Here is a 22,423-nt window from a genome sequence, read left to right as displayed (position 1 = left end):
TGCCACATCAATCTTTCTGTCCATGGCGGCATTGGTAGGAGTGACTATCCTGCAGTCCTTGTGGAAACAGAGCCCTGTCTTCACACTGAGGACATCCTCCAAAGTGTAACCCGGCATTACAATCACGCTAAATGGGGCTGTCTCCATCTGGACCGCCTTGGTCTACCTTCCACTGACCTGAATGAGTGCATCTCCAACAACATTCAAGAGCTTAAAACCCGCTAGGTCAAAACTGTCCGCTTGATTGGCACCATACACACCACCACAAACCTCATTCCCTCCACAGCTGGCACACAGTGGCTGCAGTGTTTACCATCTACCTGCTACCTGCCCACCACTTCTCAAACCCTGTCCTCTACCACCAAGGAGGAGAAAGTCAGCAGGTGCTGGGGAACGCCACCACCTTTTAGGTTCCCCTCCAAGTCGCAGGGCACCTGACTTGTAAATAATGTAGGCCCACCTTTCATCATCACCAAGCCTACACCCTGGAGCTCTCTCCCCAACAGCACCGTGGGAGCACCTTCACCAGAAGGACTTCAGCGGTTAAGAAGGCAGCTCACCACCACCTTCTCAAGGGCAATTTGAAATGGGCAATAAATGTTGCGCTTGCCAATAAAGACCAGGTTCTGGAAAAATAATAAAGATAAAACATGTTATAAACCACTTCAAACAGCATTGTATACAGAATATAAACATTTACAGTTTGTCCACAGGCATATGTGTTAAATCTGATATGCATTATCAACCCAAATTCTTCAGTAACATTTACTTGTGCAGGAGTCACACTTACAGCCTGAAAGTGCAATACAATGTAACTAATCACAGACCAAGCCTGCTTCTGTTGGACTGGTGGTTACAGGGGGGGAATATGATCAAGGAGGCTGTGTATTAAGATGAGTGGACAACTGGAAGAATGGAGGAGATTGGAAGGTAGGCAGACTTTGAGATGATATATACTGCACAGTGGCACAGCTTGTAGGGAGAATTGCCTTGCAGCACCGGAGATCATGGTTCAATCCTGACCACTGGTACCATCCGTGTGGAGCTTGCACACTCTTCCTGTGACCAGGTGGATTCCCCCTGGGTGCTCCAGGTTTCCTCCCACGTATTAATGACATGCAAATTAGTATGTTAATTGGCCACTGTAATTTTATTTATTCTTTTGTCCCCAGTTCTAAAACAATGTCTCTGACCTGAAACGTTAACTCTGTTTCTCTCTCTCAAGAGCTACAAACAATGTGCAGGAGGAACTCAGTGGGTCGAGCAGTATCTACAGGGGTGTTGGGGGGCGGGGGGGGGGGGGGAGGTGGAAGGAATTGGCGACGCTTCGGCTTGAAATCCTGCAGCAGGACTGAGTGGAGAGGGCCACCTCCCCTCTCAATCCTGATGCAGGGTTTCAATCCGAAATGTCGACAATTCATTCCCCCCCCCCCCCCAACAGCTGCTGCTCGACCCACTGAATTTCTCCAGCAGATTGTCTGTTGCTCCATCTTCCAGCATCTGCAGTCTCTTGTGTCTCTCTTTTTCAAGATGCTGCCTGCCCTGCTGAGTATTTCCTGCTCTCTCTGTTTTTATTTTTCTTGCCCAGTTTATGCATATTATTAATGTAACAAACAATAATCTAATTCACTGAGTAGCTCAGCAGTGTCACGGACATAAATTACATTTTCCACCTTGCATTAAATGCTTAGGTTCTTTGTTTTCCCATTTCCCTCCTCTCTCAAATTCAAAGTTGGTTGCAGTTCCCTGGATATTTAGCCCAGTGGCCATTCCTTCAGAGCTGGGGTTCGATACATGTGGTGATGATGGATGTTATGAAGACAATGGCTTGTGTTGTGTGGAACCGTCGCCATAACAAAATGTCCAAATGTCCTTCACAGGAAAGCTAACAAACAAAATTTGATCCCGAGTTATATACGGAGGTATTAAGACAGATGGGGGAAAAAAGCAGCTTTTAAGGAGCATCTTAAAGGGGAAAGGGAGGTAGAGGGGCTGAGAGGTTTAGGGAGGAGAAACAAAGGACTGCAGATGCTGGAATCTGGGTGTAAAACATGGTGATGCTGGAGGAACTCAGCAGGAGGCAGCATCCTGGCCTGCCGAGTTCCTCCAGCATCATCGTGTTTTTAGGTTTATGGAGGAAATCACAGAGCTCAGTAGCTATTGTCTCTCAATGCCCAATGCTCACTTGATGTACACAGACACAAAAACACACTCACAGTGTTAATGTAATCATACACAGGGTTGCAGGGGAGAGACATAGAGCTGGAATGCTAAAGTCAGTTGTGTCCAGCCCACTGCCCTGACTCAGCTAACCCGGTTCACAATGGGTATAGAACCTGGCAGATTCCGGCCCAAAGAGCTCAGCGTCAGGCTGCTTGATTCATTTACTCTGACTAGTTTTTAATCTATTTTCTCTTCTTTCCCCCACTCCTGATCCTTAAGCAAGGATAGAGGTCTTGTTGGATAATTTATAATATTGCTGGAAGGATGTGTAAATTTGCCTTAGTTCTGAACAGGCCAGTGATGAATATAACGCAGGGTGGTTAAGCTGCGAACCTTCACAATTACTTTCTGGAAAGGAAATTTCAGTTTACTTGCAATGCATAAGTATCTATTCCCTGTTGGCCTTGTTATGAAAGCTCTCTGCTGTGTCACCAATGGGAATGAGCATCTGTCTTGGATGGGTGATGCAGAGACTTTGAATGACACTATGATATAGCCTGGACTTCATCCCTTTGCTTGCCACAATAAGTTTGCTCCTTTACAAACCAATTGGGCCAATCGTCTGCTTTGTAGGATTCCAACTGAAAGATCACATGGACAACTAAGACCTCATATCTGCTCGATTGTTAATCAACAGCAGATGGTCACCCACCCATGTCACGGCAAAATGAAGGGGATCCTTTATCAATTTATAACCAGCAGGATTATCCACCTGACTTTCTTCTATCACATTCCCAGGCCCAGAGCAATCCATTGCACAAAGCTTCCCTTGCCCTCTGATGTTCTGCTTTAACTCTGGGCTCACATGTTTCCATACATCCTATTGGCACCTCTTTTTTTTAAATCACTTAATAGCTCTTATTTCCAGACCAATCCTGGACTTTCCCTTCCATACTGTCTCTATCTTCCCACTGGCTTTGTCCTTGTTTAAAAGCTATTCCTTATCATCTTCTAGTTCTGATGAAAGATCATCACCTGAAAAGTTGACTCTCCACAGCGGCTGCCTGACCTGCTGAGTATTTCAAGCATCCTCTTTTTTTATCTCAGCGCCCTACAGCATTTTTGCTTTGGATGTACAAAACGTTGGGGCATCAGTCCATCCTGATTGTCGGAACATTTCTTGCTTTTGTATGTGTTGGAGAGGAGTCAATCAATTCTGTGTACTCTGGTCAAGAATGAAAGTCTGGCAGTAAAGAACTTCAAATATCAGACACAGTTCAGCTCACCACAACAACAGCTTTTTATTTGAAACAGAGATGCTCCAGGAAGAGAGCCATTCGTATCCTGAGAGCAGTCTCCTAATTAATCTTTTGATAATTTTTTTCAGATGTAACATGACATTAGGCAAAATGCTCTCAGAGTTCTGCCAAATTACCCACTAATGGAGAACAGTGTGTTCTCTCTACTTGTATCCATAAAACACAGACCACAGTAAAACTCTGGTGGTCCACTTTCCCACAATTTGGAAACCCCAATGGTTTGACCTCTGGCTCACCAAATGATATTTGCCACACTTCCTTTCTGCTCACCAGGGCCCCGGTTCCCATCAACTTACCTGATTCCCTGGAAAAATTTATTATCATACCGTGCAACATCTAAGAAAAGAATTAAAAGAGTGTTGAAGTGTTAATAGAAATAACATTCAATAGACCAGAAAATCCACTGGTCTGGCATCAGCAAAGTCCCAAGTGTGCTGGATTATCAGAATTTTAGACTGTTGTGAATGGAAGACCAAGTGAGAGAAGCCTCAGTGGAGCATGGTTCAAAACCCACCAAGTACCCTAGATTTAAGTGAAGTCGAGCTTATTGTCATGTGTACAAGTACGGTGAGACACAGGTACAATGAAAAACTTGACTGCAGCAGGCATGTAGTTTCAGACAACACACAGTACATAGATATACATAAATTATATTATACAAGACAGTGAAGAAAAAAGAGGGGGGGAGAGAGGGGGGAGAAAAAAAGACTGTGCAAAACAAGACATTCGTGCTACAAAACCCACAAGTCCACGGTTCTGTGGCTGAGGTAGGGTTAGGGGTGTGCAGGTCGGTTCAAGAACCCGATGGTTGTAGGAAAGAAGCTGTTCCTGAACCTGGTGGTGTGGGACTTCGGGCTTCTGGACCTCCTGCCCGATGGTAGCAACAAGAAGGTGGCGTGACCCGGATGGCGCAGATACTTGGTAATAAATGCCGCCTTCTTGAGGCAGCGCCTCCTGTAGATGCTGTCAGTGGTGGAGAGGGTTGTGCCCGCGATGGTCCTGGCTGTGTCCACTACTCTCTGCATGGGCTGGTTTATCCGACCCATGATCTGGCAGCTATTAGAATAATGGCCAACACAATGTCACTTGGTAAAGGATATGGGCTGGCTGCAGCTGGGTAGGGGTGCGGGGCCCGATGCCTCATCTCTTTACGACTTATTTTCAAATTTAGTCACAAATGTCAAGTGTCAGAATGAAATAACGCATTCCTCCTGTGAAGAGTGAACCTCCATGCTCTTCATCACTGCGTCAAAACCGACTTGTTAATGCGACTGACAATCTGTTCTCTTTGTTCAGATCACCAAAATCTCCTAAAAAGCACAAAAGCAAAATGCTGCAGACACCAGAAAGCTGAATTAAAAACAGGACAGATTGGATAACCTCAGCAGCTGAGGCAGCAGAAACAAAGCTAACGTTTCAGGCTGATGACTTTTCATCTGTACTGTTCTGTCACTTTGGAAAGAGATGCCTATTCTACCCAAGTGTTTCTGCTATATCTTTTGGCACTTGAAGCCACTCCTCTTAAGGATACACAGTAAAACTCCAGTAATCCGCTATCCAATGGTTTGGGTGCTGATACTCACTTTCTCCCTGTAACATATTCAGGCCCCAGTTCCCTCACTTTCTTTCACCCACCTAGGTCCTGGTTCCTGCTCTTTCTTTAAATTTATCAAGTGCAGTGGAAAACATATATACCCAATGATCTGGAAAACCTGAGTCCAGCATCACCAAAGTCCCGAGCTTGCCGGCTTAACAGAGATTACTAGATTTGGATTTCAGCCACAAAGGAACAAAGAAAATCCCTGACACTGCTTCGCCATCCCATTCAGTCGAGACTAGTCCATCTCCTGGGTGTCTACATTCACACCACATCCCTTGATACCTTAACGCAACAAAAACCCATCGTAGCTCTGACTGCATTACAACTGTTGCCTTTTGAGAGTTCCAGATTTCCACTGCCTTCTATATGAAGATTGCTCCCTGATTCCATCCTGAATTATTCTCTGGAATGTTGTGCACAAGTCGGGCTTCGGTATTGGTATTGGTTTATTATTGTCACCTTGTACTGACAATAATAAACCAATATAATACCAAAGCCAATACCAATAATGTCACTTGTCTTGCATACTGTTCATACAGATCAATTCATTACATAGTGCATTGAGGTAGTACAGGGTAAAAACAATAACAGAATACAAAGTGTCACAGCTACAGGGAAGTGCATTGCAGGTAGGCAATAATGTACAAGGTCAAAACAAGGTAGATTGTGAGGTCAGGAGTCCATCTCATTGTATAAGGGAACTGTTCAATGGTCTTATCACAGTGGGATAGAAGCGGTCCTTGAGCCTGGTGGTATGTGCCCTCAGGCTCCTGTATCTACTGCCTGATGGGAGAGGGGTGAAGAGGGAATGACTTGGGTGGGTGGGGGTCTTTGATTATGCTGGCTGCTTCACCAAGGCAGCGAGAGGTTATAGACAGAGTCCATGGAGGGGAGGACTGGTTTCTGTGATGTGCTGGGCTGTGTCCACAACTCCCTCCAGTTTCTTTCGGTCCTGGGCAGAGCAGTTGCCATACCAAGCCGTGATGCATCCAGATAGGATGCTTTCTATTGTGCATTGATAAAAGCTGGTGAGTATCAAAGATGACCTGCCAAATCTCTTTAGCCTCCTGAGGAAGTAGAGGCACTGGTGAGCTTTCTTGGCTGTGGCATCTATGTGGTTGGATCAGGACAGGCTACTGGTAATGTTCACTCCTCGGAACTTTGAAACTCTCACCCCTCTCGACCTCAGCACCATTGATGTAGACAGGTGCATGTACACCGCCCCCCTTTCCTGAAGTCAATGACCAGCTATTTTGTTTTGCTGACATTGAGGGAAAGGTTGTGTCATGACACCATGTCACTAAGCTCTCTATCTCCTTCCTGTACTCCGACTCATTGCTGTTTGAGATACGGCCTACAACAGTGGATCATCTGCAACTTGTAGATGGAGTTAGAGCAGGAATCTGGCCACACAGTCATGAGTGTATAGGGAGTAGAGTAGAATGCTGAGGACGCAGCCTTGTGGGGCACCAGTGTTGAGAATAATCGTGCCGGAGGTGTTGCTGCCTATGCTCACTGATTGCAGTCTGTTGGTCAGAAAGTCAAGAGGGATTTTTTGTCCCAAGGAGGGATTTAGTTGCGATAGAGGGAGTGCAGTGAAGTTTTCACCAGACTGATTCCTGGGATAACAGGTTTATCAAAACGAGGAGACTGGACCTTGTACTGTCTCAGTTTAGAAGACTGATAGGTGATCTCATTGATACGTATGCAATTCTTATTGGGTTGACAGGGGAGGTGCAGGGAATGAGATTTCCCTTGGCCAGGGTGTCCAGAACCAGGGTCACTGTCTTAAAGTAAGGGGTCAGGCACTCAGGACAGATGAGAAGACGTTTGTCACCCAGAGGGTGATGAATTTTTATCTCTACGAGGGCTGTGGAGGCTCAGTCACTGACAGAGACCGATAGATTTTTGGGTATTGAGGGATATGGGAAAATGGCACTGAGGTAAAAGATTATCCATGGTCATATTGAATGGGAAAGCAGGCACGATGAGGCTGAATGGCCTACTCCTGCTTCTATGAATGAATCTTATGAATGAGTTGTCTATAATTTTAATATCATGTCCCCCTCCTCAGATTTCTCGGTCTCCAAACTATCGAATCACTTCAGCATTTTAAACAGCTTAACTTTCTATACCCAGGGGAAGCCCAGTCATGTTTATACAAGCTACCTGCATATTAATCTTCTGCATAGCATTATAAAACAATATCACACTCTGACTCTAACATCCCTGGTCTGGGTGGAAATGGCAATAGACAGGTAGAGGAAAAATTATTGTAGTATAGGGGGATATTTTCCTTGTGTGATTGTCCAGGTCATGAGTTCTCTCCCAGGTCATGGAATATAAGGAAGGCGTTGGGTCAATCCTTTCTTAATGCAGAGAAGCTCTCTTATTGCAAGGATTGTTTTGTTTTGGAATGGAGTAGAACAAGGGCTAACTTGCCTACTCACACTGCACTTCACAACGCTGATATTTTGCACTGGGCGTCGGCTTACGTTTGCACTTGTGATATGCTGCTGATTATTTTGACGCAATGAACACAAGACGCAAATAAAGCTCATTCACAAAGGAGAATGTTACCAGGCAAGCGATGATGTACAGTATGATATAAGCAGGAATGGAAGGCTAACATACAAAAGGAAGGGAACAGCGGCTTTGGATGCAATTATTCCATATTTTCATCCACACTTTTTCTCCCACCTCATGAGGATTCCCTGTATCCTCATGTTCCAGACCACTGGCCTTAACCTTCAATGGATAATCCTTTGCACCTCCAACAGATGCATCTTCCTTTCTCCTTCCCTTCCAGTGTCCCAAAGAAACTGTTCCCCCTGGGGCACTTTGACTCACACCTCCATCTCCCTCTGCGACCACAGGAGATGCCACACCCATCCTTTCATCTGTCTCTTCCTATCCCTTCCCATTGTCCAGGGTCCCAAAACACTTCCCAGGTGAAGCAGCGAGTTACTTCCATTTCTTACAGCTTAGCGTCACAACGTGGTCTCCTTTTCTGTGGAGAGACCGCTTTGCAGAAAACGTTCGTCCGGTCTGCAAGGGTGACCCCGAGCTTCCATTCGGCTGTCACGTTAATCCTCCATCCCACTGTCACTCTGATCTCAGCCTCCTGCCCAGCTGCAATCATTGCACAGTGTAAGCTGAGGAATAGCACCTCACTTCTGACTAGGTACACCATGGCCACCGAACTCAACACTGAGCTCAATGCCATCAAAGAATCACTGTTTCCAACATTCTGATTTCAGCTAACCTTCTTTGGATAATTTCAGATAATAATTGTTTCCCCCATATACATCTCCTTCATGGTCTCTTATAATATGATCAGTTTCTATCTCCTTGCTTTGTCAATCTCCCTGCTTTCCATCCTCACTGTGGAACTTTCTCTTTCTCTCTGTCCTCCTTGTCGCCTTTCTCTGCATCTTAAAGCCTGAATTATCTCTCACTTTCCCAAGTCTGAAGAAAGATCATTGACCTGAAACTGACCTTGCTTCTTCCAGCACAGTTCAGATTCTGATATTCTCATTATCCAGGAGGAGATAGATCAAAGAGATAGATCTTGTGAAGACCAAAACGTCCAGAGGGGGAAATCTCAAAAGAAGGGTTGTCACACTTAGGTGGTTCCTTCAAACAGCCAGAGGTCATCGTCTTGAAATCGTTCATCATACATGCAACTGGAGAATAAATAAAACTTGCAAATCCTATAAGAGATGCAAATTAAATGATTGATATTTATTGTTAGCTCAACTGAACCAAGGAACATAATCAAAATACAGATGAAAATATATCAACAGGCCTCTGATACTTTGTAAAAGACAATTTGATGCCCTGAATTATAATGGAATGTGACTTTTGGAACTGCAGAAAGATCAGTTGCAAGGTTGCCAGCCACAGACATAGAAGACTGCTTGCTGCTAATATTAGCACACAACAGAACTATTAATCGTGATATGGCTACTCCTACCCCAGCTGGTGTTTTTTACGAGACTCCATATTTCTTTCTGGAGAGCCAGGATCATTGGATCAAAAAACCTGACCTGCCAGTAGCTGTTACCTGCTGTGTTCCCTGTCAGTTTGGCAGTCTATGGATGAAAGGGTTTAATCTATACAGCAGCAATCAATGGGCAAAGGACAATCTGTTCAGAATGGAAACATAAACAGGATTAGTGCAAAACCTTTTTTTGCATAAATTATTTCCAAGAAAATGATGGTAAATACTTATCTAGCTGCCTAGAGTAAAATTAGTGTTGAACTCAGCAGAAATTATCATCACTGTGTTTCTATAATGCAATTTTGATAATCTGAAGCTGAACAGCTTTACGTCCAAAGTAGCAAGTTAAATCCTATTGTCTTTGAAGTCGGAGATCAGGCTTTGACAAAGGTTGGTTTGTTAAATTTAGCAGGGCAATAAACTGCCTAATCACAAGGCTATTAAGAGACAACACATAGTAGGTTTTAAGGCTGTCCATTGGCACTGTCACAATTAAATGTGACTTTAAAGTAAGATTGTATGTGCCTGTAGCTCCACAGTCTCAGTTAAACTGGGCACTGGAGTTATACTGACACACACGGAGATGTGAAGAAGCCAGAAGTTGAGATTTTTAAAAATAAGCAATCTGTACCATCCCTTTCCTGGGAATTCTGTGGATATAACCCGGGGTCTCCCAGTGGGTTACAAATATCGTTGCGCTCCAGCTCTTGGGAACTCAGGTGAGCCCTGTGTCTTGGGACCCACCTGTTCCTACAGATTGATCATGTGTCACAAAAGGAGGACATTTGGCCCATGGTGTGTGTGCTGAGCCTCATCCTATCACCCAGCTCCATCACTGCAAATCACTGCTCTTCAAACACACACCCAAGAGTATTTTTAAATGTAATCCGGCTTTCTGCTTTGACCAACCTTTCAGGCAATGAGGTCCAAATCCCTCCACCTCTGAGTGGAAGCATTTTTCCTCAACTCCCCTCTCATCCTTCATGTTTTAATCTGTGCTGCCTGGTTTCCGACCCCATTGCTAAATGGAAATAGATCCTCCCTATTTACTCGATCGAAGCCTCTGCAATGCCCTGCACCATTGCTCTTTCTCTCCCTCTGCTTCCTAACTGCTCCTCCACCTGAATCCCTTCTACTTCCAGTTTAGCTTTCCTCTCTTCTATGCTTGGGATCCAACCACCCTGGCAATTTAGATTAAACCCTCCCCAGCAGCAGGTTCCTGGCCCTGTTCCTGTTGAGGAGCAGCCCATCTAGATTATCGAGATCCCGCCTCCTCCAGAAACGGTCCCAGTTCTGAAGCCCTCCCTCACCATCTCCCCAGCCATGCATTCAATCTTGCTGTCTCTGCAGTTGTTAGCATGTTGCCCTGGGAGCAATTCAGAGATTACTGCCTTTGTGGTCCTGCTTCTTCACCTCATCCCTACCTCCCTAAACCCCACCTGCAGGACCTCATCCTTCTTTCTGTCCATGTTGTTTGAACCAATAAGGACCATGATCTTTGGTTGTTCACTCTTTCACTCAGGATGCTCTGCAGCTGTTCAGTGACATCTTTGGACCCTGGCAACCAGGGAGGCAACATGGAGTTACATCTATAATCAGTGCTAGTTTTAGTGAGCTAACTAGAGGGGAAAAATATGCCATATGTCAAATAGGTTCAATGATTTGGACTTCTGTGGATGTTGGAAGTGGAGGCAGGTACAGTGACCACAAAGCGCTCCCTTCCCTGGTGATCTTTTGTAATCTTCCTTCAGCCATTTTAATGCTGCTCTGGTCGCTTAGTGACTAGGTCTCTGACAAAGAACAAAACTGAGATTAGTTTTTTAGAATCATAAATACAATTGTACAGCATGGAAACAGGCCCTTCAGCCCACCAAGTCCTTTGTTGATCATTCAGTAGCCTTTTTACACCCCAGATTACCACCCACCTGTACACTAGCCCATTAACCCATCACCATTGGGATATGGGAGGAAACCAGAGCACTTGGAGGGAACCCCAAGCAGTCACGGGGAGAAACTCCACATGGCTAACACCAGAGGTCAGGTTTGAACCCTGGTCACTGGAGCTGTGAGGCAGCGGGTCTACCAGCTGTGCCAACATGCTCTCCTTAAGGAGGTAGGGGATGGGGGAGAAATAAAGAGTATTTCCCAGTAGAAAGACAAACAAGAAGAATGGTCTCTTGGATGGGGAACTAGATGGTCTGGGATTTCAAACGTGGTACCAGGGACGTTGCAGTTGACCGAACTGGGCTTCAGTGCTGCTCCTGCTCTCCACGGAAGGGCAAAGGGCTTCTATTAGGTGGTTGCCTCATCACAGAAAGTGGAAGTCTTTATTAAAATTGTATTGCCAATACAGACCCAGAACTTATATAGTATGATATGATGGACTCTTGACCTCACAATCTACCTCGTTATGACCTTGCCCTTATTGTCTGCCTGCAATGCACTTTCTCTGTAATTGTAACACTTTATTCTGCATTCTGTTATTGATTTACCTTGTACTACCTTGATGCACTGATGTAATGAATTGATCTGTGTGACTGGTATGCAAGAGAAGTTTTTCACCGTACCTCAGTACATGTGACAATAATAAACCAATTTACCATCTCCCCATGCCGCACAACTCCATCACCCACCATTCCCCACCCCACCCCTGAGTGGCACGAAATAAATGCAGAATGCTTTGAGCCCAACTTTAAGTTACCCCAATCCGTGCTTGAAGTGGCTCAGTTAGAATTGAAAAGGGCGAAGATGGACTCTCGACCTCAAAATCTACCTCATTGTGGCCTTGTACCTTATTGTCTGCCTGCACTGCATGTTCTCGGTAACTGTAACACTATATTCAGCATTCTGTTATTTCTTTTCCCTTGAACTACCTCGATGTACTGATGTTGCGAAATGATCTGTATGGATGGCATGCAAAACAAAGCTTTTCACTGTACCTCAGTACATGTGACAATAATAATAAACCAATTACCATCTTCCACACGGCCACTACTTCCAGTGGCTCAATTAAAATCAGTTGATTTCGCCCTTAGCAAGTACAGGACACAAACAACTGTCCAATTATTTTGTGTTACAGCATTTGTCAGAATGGCTTGCAAGAAGGCCAGAAGGTTGGGACTGAGCTTCTGAGGAAAAAACAATTAATGTGTCTGGTCTACACACACACACATGATCAATAGCTGTGTGTGAAGATCTGGAGCAACAAACAATCTGTTGAAAGAACTCAGTAGGTCGAGCAGCATCTGTGGGAGGAAAGGAACTGTTGACGTTTTGGGTGGAAACCCTGCATCAGGACTGAGTGGAGAGGGGAGATGGCCAGTGTAAAGAGAAGGGGAGTGGCAAGAAAGGATTACGAGGCAATGGGTGGACTGAGGTGGAGTATAAGATGGCAGGCAGGTAGTGCCAGGTAGGGGAGAGGAGCAGGGGTGGAGTTGGGGGACCCTGGCAGGTGAATGATAGATGGAGGCAGACAGAGAGAGGGGGAAGAGGGGAGAAAAAGAAACTGGCAGAGTAAGATGGGGGAGGGGAGGGTGAAGAAGAGACAGCTGCTCGAGGGAGATAAGCAGGAACACAAAGCACTACCGGTGCTGGACTCCCATAAGTAAGGGGGGGGGGGTGAGAATGGGAATTATTAGGGGAGAGGTGAAGGACGGTTGGAATCAGATAGGGCAGGAGGTGGGGACAACCTGTGTGTGAAGTGGGTAGATGAAACCAGAAGGGGGAAGGGGACAGAAATGGGAGGACTGGAGGATAAGAAGGGGGGGGGGGGGGGAAGAGAGGAAGAGGGAAAAAAGGAGGATTAACCTAAAAATGGAGAACTTAATATTCATGCCATTAGGTTGTAGATTACCCAGGTAGAATACAAGGTGTTGTTCCTCCAGTTAGTGTTGGGCTTCATCCTGGCAGCAGAGAAGGCCAAGGATGGACAGGTCATTGTGGGAATGGGAAGGGGAATTGAAAGGGGAGGTGAAGATCTGGGGGCTTACATTTCAGAATTGCTTGTTAGGAAAGCAAAGGAAAGAGCTGGTGCTGGTATTAACATTTGAGAGAAATTTATGGATTTACACACAAATAACCAGGTTGCACAGAGTACAGTTTATTCCACAGTGAAAAAAAATTAGAAGGGAATGTAACAGTGCATTAATACCTCAGGAACTGATTGCATGTAAAATAAAAAGCAGTTTTGTAAGAAAATGTTTATGTAACCCAAAAATATGCATTTCTCAAATCTTTTGTGTTGCTCAGAAACAAAACAAAACCTCTTCAAGTCCTCATGTTCATTGTTAATTCTAGGTTAGTTGTTAATCTTAAATCTGAGACTGACAGGATTTTGTAGACCAAAGGTTTGAGAGACATGTGGCAAAGGTGTGTATACATGAAGTTCACTCACAGATCAGCCACAATCACTGGAATGGTACAGAAGGCTGAAAGGGGGTTTGTGGTGGGTTCCTGTTCCTATAAATCCTGCAGTCCATGAGGACATTTTACGATAACACTTGGGCATATATTCTTTATAAACTTCTAGGGGGAATGAGATCACAAGTTATCCCCTCCACTGCTGGTCAACAGTGTATAGCCTGACCAAGGCCAATGAAACATGGGACAGATTAAAATTAAACCACATATCTTTCTTGGCTCTTTAGCTTGTTGTAACACCAGGCAACACACTTAACCAGCCAGAGACAGCAAGGTGCACTGGACTTTTCTTCTGTCATTAGTTCTACATTGACATGACAGTAAACGTTATATATTTCAGGAAGGCCAATTGACTCGCCTTAGTTGTCCCTTTGAGAGAGACCCGACACTTTGTCATTATCATTCCCTTTGACTCATGAACGATTCTACAAATTTTCATCTCCTCTATTTTGGAGTCATGTATTGATGAACTTGAAGTTGGGTATAAATTTGTCTTTGATTAGTTTGAACAGCCATCTCATTATTCTACTCTTCCAATAATAATTGAAAGTAATGTTGCACTTATAAGAGTCTCTCCTTTCCAGACTGAAAGGCCCAGATTTATCCAGCCCTGCTATGATGAAGAATTATTTTGTTGGTCTTCTCTGCACCTTCTCCCTTGTCCCCTGGTGACAGTGGTCACATAGCGTAACGCTATTACAGCGCCAGCGACCCAAGTTCAATTCCCGCCACTGTCTGTAACGAGTTTGTATATTCTCCCCGTGTCTGTGTGGGTTTCCTCCAGGTACTCCGGTTTCCCCCCTACATTCCAAAGACATATGGGTTAGGAAGTTGTGGGCATGCTATGTTGGCGCTGGAAGTGTGGCGACACTTGCGGGCTGCCCCCCAGAACACTCTACGCAAAAAGATGCATTTTACTGTGTGTTTCGATGTACATGTGACTAATAAAGGGATCTTATCTTGTTTCTCTATAAGATATGACACCAGGTGCCAACACTGTAGAATTAAGACTCCTCTTCCTCCATCAGGGAAGTATCTATTAATTAACTTTGGTGAAAGTTGCGTGGGGCCGAGCCAACTTCCATCATGAGATTCAATGCATCTAAAAGCCAGTTCTATAGTACAAGAATAAAACAGGGATCAGTGCTTGAAAGCTTCACTTATTCAATACTTTCCTGTCGGTGTATGGCATTGAGATTAAGTTTAGGGGCAAACACAGATTATCCTGCAAACAAAGATACTAAACCCAAGCGATAACATTCAAAAACTGCACACAAACACATATAAAACATTAAAACCAGCAAATTGGAAAGCTATCCAATGTCATTGGTGCAAATGCAGAAAATTGATTCTCCAAAATGGAGGAGGAGAATTCCTTCCTCACATAGCTCCAATAAGGAACTTAAAGTTAAATAACTTTGCATCACATCATCTTAACAAAAGCCACCTTGCAGTTTTAAAACAGAGGAGCTGAAGATCATGTATGATATTCCCTGGATTAAAGATCACCATGAGGCAAACCTGAGGCATGTCCTTCTCCTGCTCATACTCTCCTCCTGCAGGCCAGGTTCATTAAGATGCCCTCTTCTTTATTAGATTTTGGGTTTGGAGGTTTGTGAAGCCAGATGTTATTTGGAGATTTTATTGTATTACAAATTCATACCAAATTTGATCATTGTCCCTGTGCCACAGCCAAGAAAGCTCACCAGCACCTCTACTTCCTTAGGAGGCTAAAGAAATTCAGTATGTCCCCTTTGACACTCACCAACTTTTATCGATGCACCACAGAAAGCATCCTATCTGGATGCACCATGGCCTGGCACGGCAACTGCTCTGCCCAAGACCGCTAGAAACTGCAGAGAGTTGTGGACACAGCCCAGCACGTCACGGAAACCAGCCTACCCTCCATGGACTCTGTCTTTACCTCTCGCTGCCTTGGTGAAGCAGCCAGCATAATCAAAGACCCCACCCACCTGAGTCATTCTCTCTTCTCTCCTCTCCCATCAGGTAGAAGATACAGAAGCCTGAGGGCATGTACCACCAGGCTTAAGGACAGCTTCTATTCCACTGTGATAAGACTATTGAACGGTTCCCTTATACAATGAGATGGACTTTTGACCTCACAATCTACCTTGTTGTGACCTTGCGCCTTATTGCACTGCACTTTTGCTGTCACAGTGACACTTTACTCTGTACTGTTATTGTTTTTACTTGTACTACCTCAATGCATTCTGTACTAACTCAATGTAACTGCACTGTGTAATGAATTGACCTGTACAATCGGTATGCAAGACAAGTTTTTCACTGTACCTCGGTACAAGTGACAATAGTAAACCAATACCAATAGTCAGACTAGAAAAGGTCTAAGACCAAAGAGCCCCAAGTTCCATGGAAGATAATAGTCAAGTTGTCAATTGAGCCCGGATGTTATGATTTCAGTGCATATCTTCATAGGATCGATCCCTGTTCCAAACACCTTGATTATCAGCAGGAGCAATGAAACCTATTACCCGTTTGGGTTGGAATCCTGTAGGGTTGACCCCCATCAGACTTGTGTGCATCTTCACCACATAAGGGCTGCATCAGGTTCGTTGGGCTGGAATCGTTCAGCCAATTGGTTTGACTATCACAAATATTCAGCCGAGTTAATGTGGTGTCCACTTTGGCGGTGGAAAAGTTCTGAGTTTCCTTTCCCCCTGGTATGTTTAACTGCAAGATTGGATGTGACGCGGAACATGTTATGTAGGGAATGTAATTCATGGAGGCAATTTGTAGATAGGAGGCTTCAGGGCCCGGAGATGACTGGAGGTGATAGTGAATCCCTTGAGGGTGTTGTGGTGAGAGCAGCTGATTGCTTGTGGACATGTCATCTGTAGTTGTCCAGCTGACATCGAGGTTTGAAGAACAACGCAAGCTTGACTGAGCATAGCCCCAGTCTTCACTCACCAGTGAGGAGCTGTGCCCAATATATGAGCTAGTGTTTTTAGGAAAACATTCATTGGAAACAGAATTGGAAGTTAACTCGCTCTTCAAGTTGTCGAGCTCAATATGTTTTATCAGTTCATCTTGGTGAATTAGTTCCAAATCTTCTGGGATCAAACCATAACATTGCAACATCTGCTCCAAGCCCTCTGGGGAAACGTCAGGGGAACTGTTGACTGGAGAGGTTTTTCCACTCCTTGGAAAGCCAGTCAACTCAACAGCTCCTTCATTGCTACTGTCAGATAACAGCCCATCACAGAGGTGAGTTGGCAGTTTTCTGTTTCCCTCCACAGTGTTCTCAACAGGTGGAAGGGTGAGTATTGTCAAGGGTTCGTTTTCAGTTCCACCGAGACCTTTCACTGCCTTCTCGGTGGCCTTTGAGGAAGATTGTTCTTGGATCTTCCTGTGATCCATTTCGACAGTTCGAAGCCGGGTGTGCACCTGGGGTTGGGGAGAAATGCCATTGGAACATTCATAGAGTGAAGCAGATTCGGAAAGCATGAACCTTGAAGCCTGACTCATCCTTTTCTGAAGGTGCTCTTCACCTTCTGCATCCCTACACCAGAAACCAAAGATAAAGTCAACAAACTACAGCAACACCAGCCAAATATCACAGAAAGCACATCGAACCAAACTACTTGAGATAACATCGTGACGTCAACTGATTATTTACATCCATTTTGATAAAGTATTCTGTGAACTGTTTTATTTCCCTGGATCAAGGATTTAAGATTTTTTTTTAAAAAAAGTTTTTGTTATTCACAGATTAACTCATTTGTGGCCCAAAAAGTAATCTTCTCCTTCCTTGAGCTACCACTGGCACATTGGCTTCATCAGTCAGGGAACTGAGTACAGGAATTGGGAAGTTATGCTGCAGTTATATAAGATGTTGGTGAGGCCGCACTTGGAGTATTGTGCACAGTTTTGGTCATCCTGTTATTGGAAAGATGTTATTAAACTAGAAAGAGTGCAGAAAAGATTTGCCTGCACTTGGGGGCCTGAGTTACAAGAGAGATTGTGTAGATTCGGACTTTATGCCCTGGAACATAGGAGATTGAGGGGTGACCTGATGGAGGTGTACAAGGTCACGAGGGGCATAGACAGGGTGAAAGCGCAGCGCCTTTTTCCCAGGGAGGGGGGTGCTAAAAACAAGAGGGCATAGGTTTAAGATCAGAGGCGAGAGATTTAAAAGGGACGTCAGGAGCAGCTTCATACAACAGGTGGTGGGTATTTGGAATGAACTCCTGGAAATAGTGGTTGAGGCGGGCACAATAGCAATATTTAAAAGCCATCCAGATAAGTACATGGATAGGAGAGGTTTAGAGGGCTATGGGCCAAATGTGGGCAGATGGGACTAACTCGCTGGGCAACACAGTTGGCATGGACGAGTTGGGTCGAAGGGCCTGTTTCCATGCCGTATGACTCTGTGACTCTATGACCAGCTGCAATCAGTAATGTTCTCATACGAGCCTAACTAGCTCCAAATAAGAGATGAAGGGAGTTATTAAGGTCTTTCCTGAACATATGAGCATACAAAAATTGATAGGGAAAGATCTGTTGGTCTATCCAACCTGTCCCACGTGTATATCCCCGAGTTTGTCACATTCAGAGTGTGTTCATTCTTCTGTGAATGTGGGTTAATGAAACAGTTATATGAGTACTTTCTTGAAAGTAGCTTTATAAAGGATGGCATTATATATCAATTGAACATTGCATTCTGGAGTGCCAGTCACAACCCTCAACTATCCACTAATTGTTTGCAAGAAAATACAGTAAGAATCTGCCACACCTCCATCAATACACTGACATGGTTTGCATACAAACGGTCACCTGGAAGCAATGTGATTACAAAATGATCTCTCACTCGAATTCAGACCCACCTCAGATTTCTAGAGTACAACTAACTGGACACTGTGCTTGGGGCATCTTCGCAAGAGGAGTTTCATAGCACTGTATTCATCACAGTTCCAGCTTCAGATTGTTGAAGTGGCTTAAACAACAAAGTCACAGCACCCTTTATAACAGTAGCTCAGAGACCGTGAACGTTTGGCTTTCCTAACCTTTGATGCAGACCCTTACTGGTAACGTGTCCAGCTACCTCCTCCTAGATTATGTCCAGGAACTGCTAGAAGGCAGTCTCCAACAGGAAAGACCCTCCTCACTACACACAGAAGGAATGAGTCATTAACAATATCCTGTCCCCCAAACCTTGCTCTTGCCCGCCCCTTTGTAGCAAGTTCCAGTGAAAGGAAATTTTTATTTGTTACATCAGAAGGCAGCACTGTCAAAAGTTTGCCAATGACAGTAAAAGGTTGCTAAGAGATGATTTGAAGTTGGCAAAAATCCCATGCTGTTTTACAGGCAAGCACCTCCCCTCTCCCTGTGAGCCTGTGATGCTTACGATAAGGTTCGCTGATTGGACACAATGTAATCTGGCTGTCCATCCTTGTACACGAGCCACGCGATGGCTTGTATCCACTGCCAGCGATTATCTTTGCACAGAAGTCGACAAATGGTCACTCCAGTGTACCCCGTCTTCATCACTGAAAGCACAGGAATGGAATGAGCAGCACGGAATGAATTTTACCTTTGATTACATGACTTTTGCTGTAGAGAGATTTTTTTCAAGAGATGTTAATGTTGGGGGACATATTTCCAAGTTTAGGCGGCACGGTAGCGCAGCGGTTAGCGCGACGCTATTACAGCGCCAGCGATCAGGGTTTGATTCCCATCGCTGTCTGTAAGGAGTTTGTATGTTCTGCCTGTGTGTCTGCGTGGGTTTCCTCCGGGTGCTCTGGTTTCCTTCCACATTCCAAAGACGTAAAGGTAGGTTAATTTGGATTTAAAAAGGGTGGCGTGGACTCTTTGGGCCGGAAGGGCCTGTTACCGCGCTGTAAATAAAATTAAAAAAAATTTTTAAAAATTTAATTTATTATCTAAACTTAGGCATCTGGTATAGCATAGTGTTGCCAATTCCTTCTGTTCCATCTGAACAATATGCCTAAGCCTCAGCTATCCCAAACATTCTCTGAGCTCTCTGAATAAGAGTGCCTATATTGCCACAGTTATTTGGAAACTGGGCTAAGGCAGCCCAAACATACTTGTTTAAGACAATGGACAGTTTCTCTGAGCTTGAATGTTCTATACGTTGGAAGCTTTGTATCAAACCTTCAACAGTATCCACTCCTCACTCAAGATGTGTTACTGGATTTTGAGTGATTTGCTCTGATGTTATCTGCCCTAATTCCCGAAAGACAAAGTACTTGAAAGTCTTTCACAGCCTTAAATTATAAACAACGGTTACAAGCTGTAGTTACACATTTGCCATGCTAAATTTTATGGTGCCTTCATCAATAGAGGGGGCATCTTCTTCAAATCACACAAAAGGTATGTATTATTATGCCATGTGACTAGTTGCAAAATTCAATGCACGATTAGCTAAGCATCTTCTGTAAATTCAGTTTCCTGCAATCAACAAGCTCAATTGCCAAAACCAATACTGGGTGGCATAGTGGCGCAGCTGGTAGAGCTGCCGTCTCACAGTACCGGAGACCCAGGTTCAATCCTGACCTCAGGTGTTGCCCACGTGGCCGTTCTCCCTGTGACCGCTTGGGTTTCTTCCTGGTACTCTGGTTTGCTCCCACATTCCAAAGACTGTGCAGGTTAGTAAGTTAATTGGCCAGCGTAAATTGTTCCTGGTGTGTAGGTGAGTGGTGGACCTGGGGGCAGTTGATGAGAGCTTGGGGAGAATAAGAAAATAAAGGGATTACTGCAAGATTAATGAAACTGGGTGGTTGATGGTCAGCATGGACTCGTTGGGCCAAAGGGCCTGTTTCCGTGCTGTATCTCTCCACGACTCTCCAAACCCATGCCTCTAAGGAGATGATGGCTATTGGTTTTTGAGAACAAGAATAGTACTTAGGAGAGGTTTCTCCACACATAAGGATTGCTGGGAATTTGGATGGTTTGTTGAGTAGGTGGTAGAGTAGATGAGGGGTTGAGGAGGTAGAGGTAAATGGAGGAGGAGTAATGGAGGTTTGAGAACTTAGCAGGAAGGGTGCGTAGGGTTTGAGGGTTGGGGAGGAAAAGAAAGGGATTTGCCGTGCAATTTTACCAAAGCAGCACAGGAGACTGCATATGCTGGAATCTGGAGCAAAAAACAACCTGGTGGAAGAACACAGCGGGTTGAGCAGTGTCTGGGGGGGGGGTGGTGGGAGCGGTGCAGAAGGAATTGTCGACCCAGGTTCCTATCCTCCCACAGGTGCTGCTTGACCCACTGAGCTCTTCCAGCAGATTGTTTGTTTTTACCAAAGAAATACCTCCTTTCTTCTCAGGCGTACGAGACCATGGCTCAGTGCTACAAAACACTGTGGAGCAGCTTTGTTTGTTACCTGACTGCTTCAAAACATGCTTCCTCAATCTGACAGAGAGAAAAGGCTTGTGTGTGATGCAGCAGGAAAGAAGCTGTATATTCTGAACTAATCCCTTGTTTATTTTAATAAAAACCGACAATTGTTATCTGCCCTCCAAAATATCTTTTTGGAAATGGTTTTATTAAAAAAACGTTCTATTTCCTGTCATTACAGGTTGACAGCAGAGATTTTGTGTTCACTTGGAACACTAAGACGTGAATTTATTAAAAGTAAATATACTTCACCTGGAAAAGGTTCAAAAATTTATTTTTCACTGAAGAAATAAAGACTTCCCATCTCCCTTTTTGGGTAAAAATAAAGCACTTCGTGTTTTTTCTTGTAGCTTCATTCAGCCAATTTTACCTCTGTTTAAAGAGAAATGCCCTGAAGACCATTATTCTTGAGAACTTTTCTGCTATGACACTTCTTCCAGGATACTTTTCTCCTTATTAATAATTTGGAAGATGGACATCAATGAAATGTGAGGGAAGTGTTGATCAGCTTTCTCTAGCCATCTCAGTGAGTAGATACATCACTACAGGATCGTTCCAATGCCAAAGTACATGTGGTCCATTACCTCTGAACTGGTTGGGGATGGGGAAAGGAAAACACACAAGGAAATACTTCTGGTTTTCTCCAATACTCTAGCCACTTCCCATGCAAAGTTTAAGTGCCCACCCCTCCAACCCTTCACAATAAACCATATCAACCATTTATCCAGACCTCATTAGCTTCTATTCCCATTCTATTTCTGCTCCATTAGATGAAAACAACCTTCAACTCTTGTTTCTCCTTTTTGGCTCTGACTCATTTTCTGTGTTTTACCTCTTCCCTCCTCTACACTTTGGTCCAACTTCCACCATCTTCCTTCTGTTGCGAGTGTCAGCAGGCACAATGGCCCTGAACATCACAATCGAGGTTTACATACGAACAAAGATCTATAGATGTCGATACAAGGGGAGCTTGTGGTTACTCACAGAAGAGAACCCCAACATGAGGCACAAGCTTCAGGAGAGTAAAGGGCAAAACTATTGGGGCAATATTAAGTACCAGAAATCCCTACACAAATGTAGGCAGTTCTCTAAAGATACACGTTTGGAGAGAAGATGACCTGGCGGTGATGCACTTGCTGATAGAATAGGAAACCAGCCTTCCAGGCTCACACAAGGAGAGTAGTTACTTGCAAGAGGCCATTTGTAAATAAACTGTACAGGTGAAGGGGTGAGTGCAGGGTTGGGGTGGGAGTGAAAACCATCACTGAGGAGGAAGAAGGGAAATTAGTTTCAGCTAAAACGTACTTCTCAGGTGGTTCTCAGCGCAGTGAGCCAGATCTTCGTAGTGAATGAACTGGTAACCTGAGTGCATCTGTAGCTCTGCCTCTGTCCAGCCCAGCACCAGGCTCGTTCTACAAAAGGAACAAAAGCTTTAAATGTACAGTTCTTCTACAAATTCTCATCATTATTGCTACTGATATTCTCTGTAAAAGTAATCACCGGGTTACAATGGTGGGTGAGCACCCTGGTTG

General features: G+C 44.4%; 1 protein-coding gene across 4 annotated transcripts in view; it reads right to left on the bottom strand.

Moving 5' to 3' along the window:
• Window positions 1-13,246: 13,246 nt before the first annotated feature.
• LOC127577226 (aryl hydrocarbon receptor-like) overlaps window positions 13,247-22,423 on the bottom strand; it is a 61,499-nt gene continuing 52,322 nt past the window's right edge. For 3 of the 4 annotated variants that reach the window (XM_052028225.1, XM_052028224.1, XM_052028223.1), the window contains 3 exons: window positions 22,197-22,303; window positions 18,888-19,029; window positions 13,247-17,042 (listed from right to left, as the gene is read on the bottom strand). In XM_052028225.1, coding sequence (XP_051884185.1) covers window positions 15,989-17,042; window positions 18,888-19,029; window positions 22,197-22,303 — 1,303 coding nt within the window. In that variant the 3' untranslated portion in view covers window positions 13,247-15,988. The remainder of the gene's footprint in view (window positions 17,043-18,887; window positions 19,030-22,196; window positions 22,304-22,423) is intronic. The other variant, XM_052028226.1, reaches the window with a different exon arrangement.

This window comes from Pristis pectinata, chromosome 13, assembly GCF_009764475.1.
Source record: "Pristis pectinata isolate sPriPec2 chromosome 13, sPriPec2.1.pri, whole genome shotgun sequence".
Lineage (NCBI taxonomy): Eukaryota > Metazoa > Chordata > Chondrichthyes > Rhinopristiformes > Pristidae > Pristis > Pristis pectinata.
Note: the sequence above shows the minus strand (reverse complement) of the source record. Positions and strands in the feature narration are given on the sequence as shown.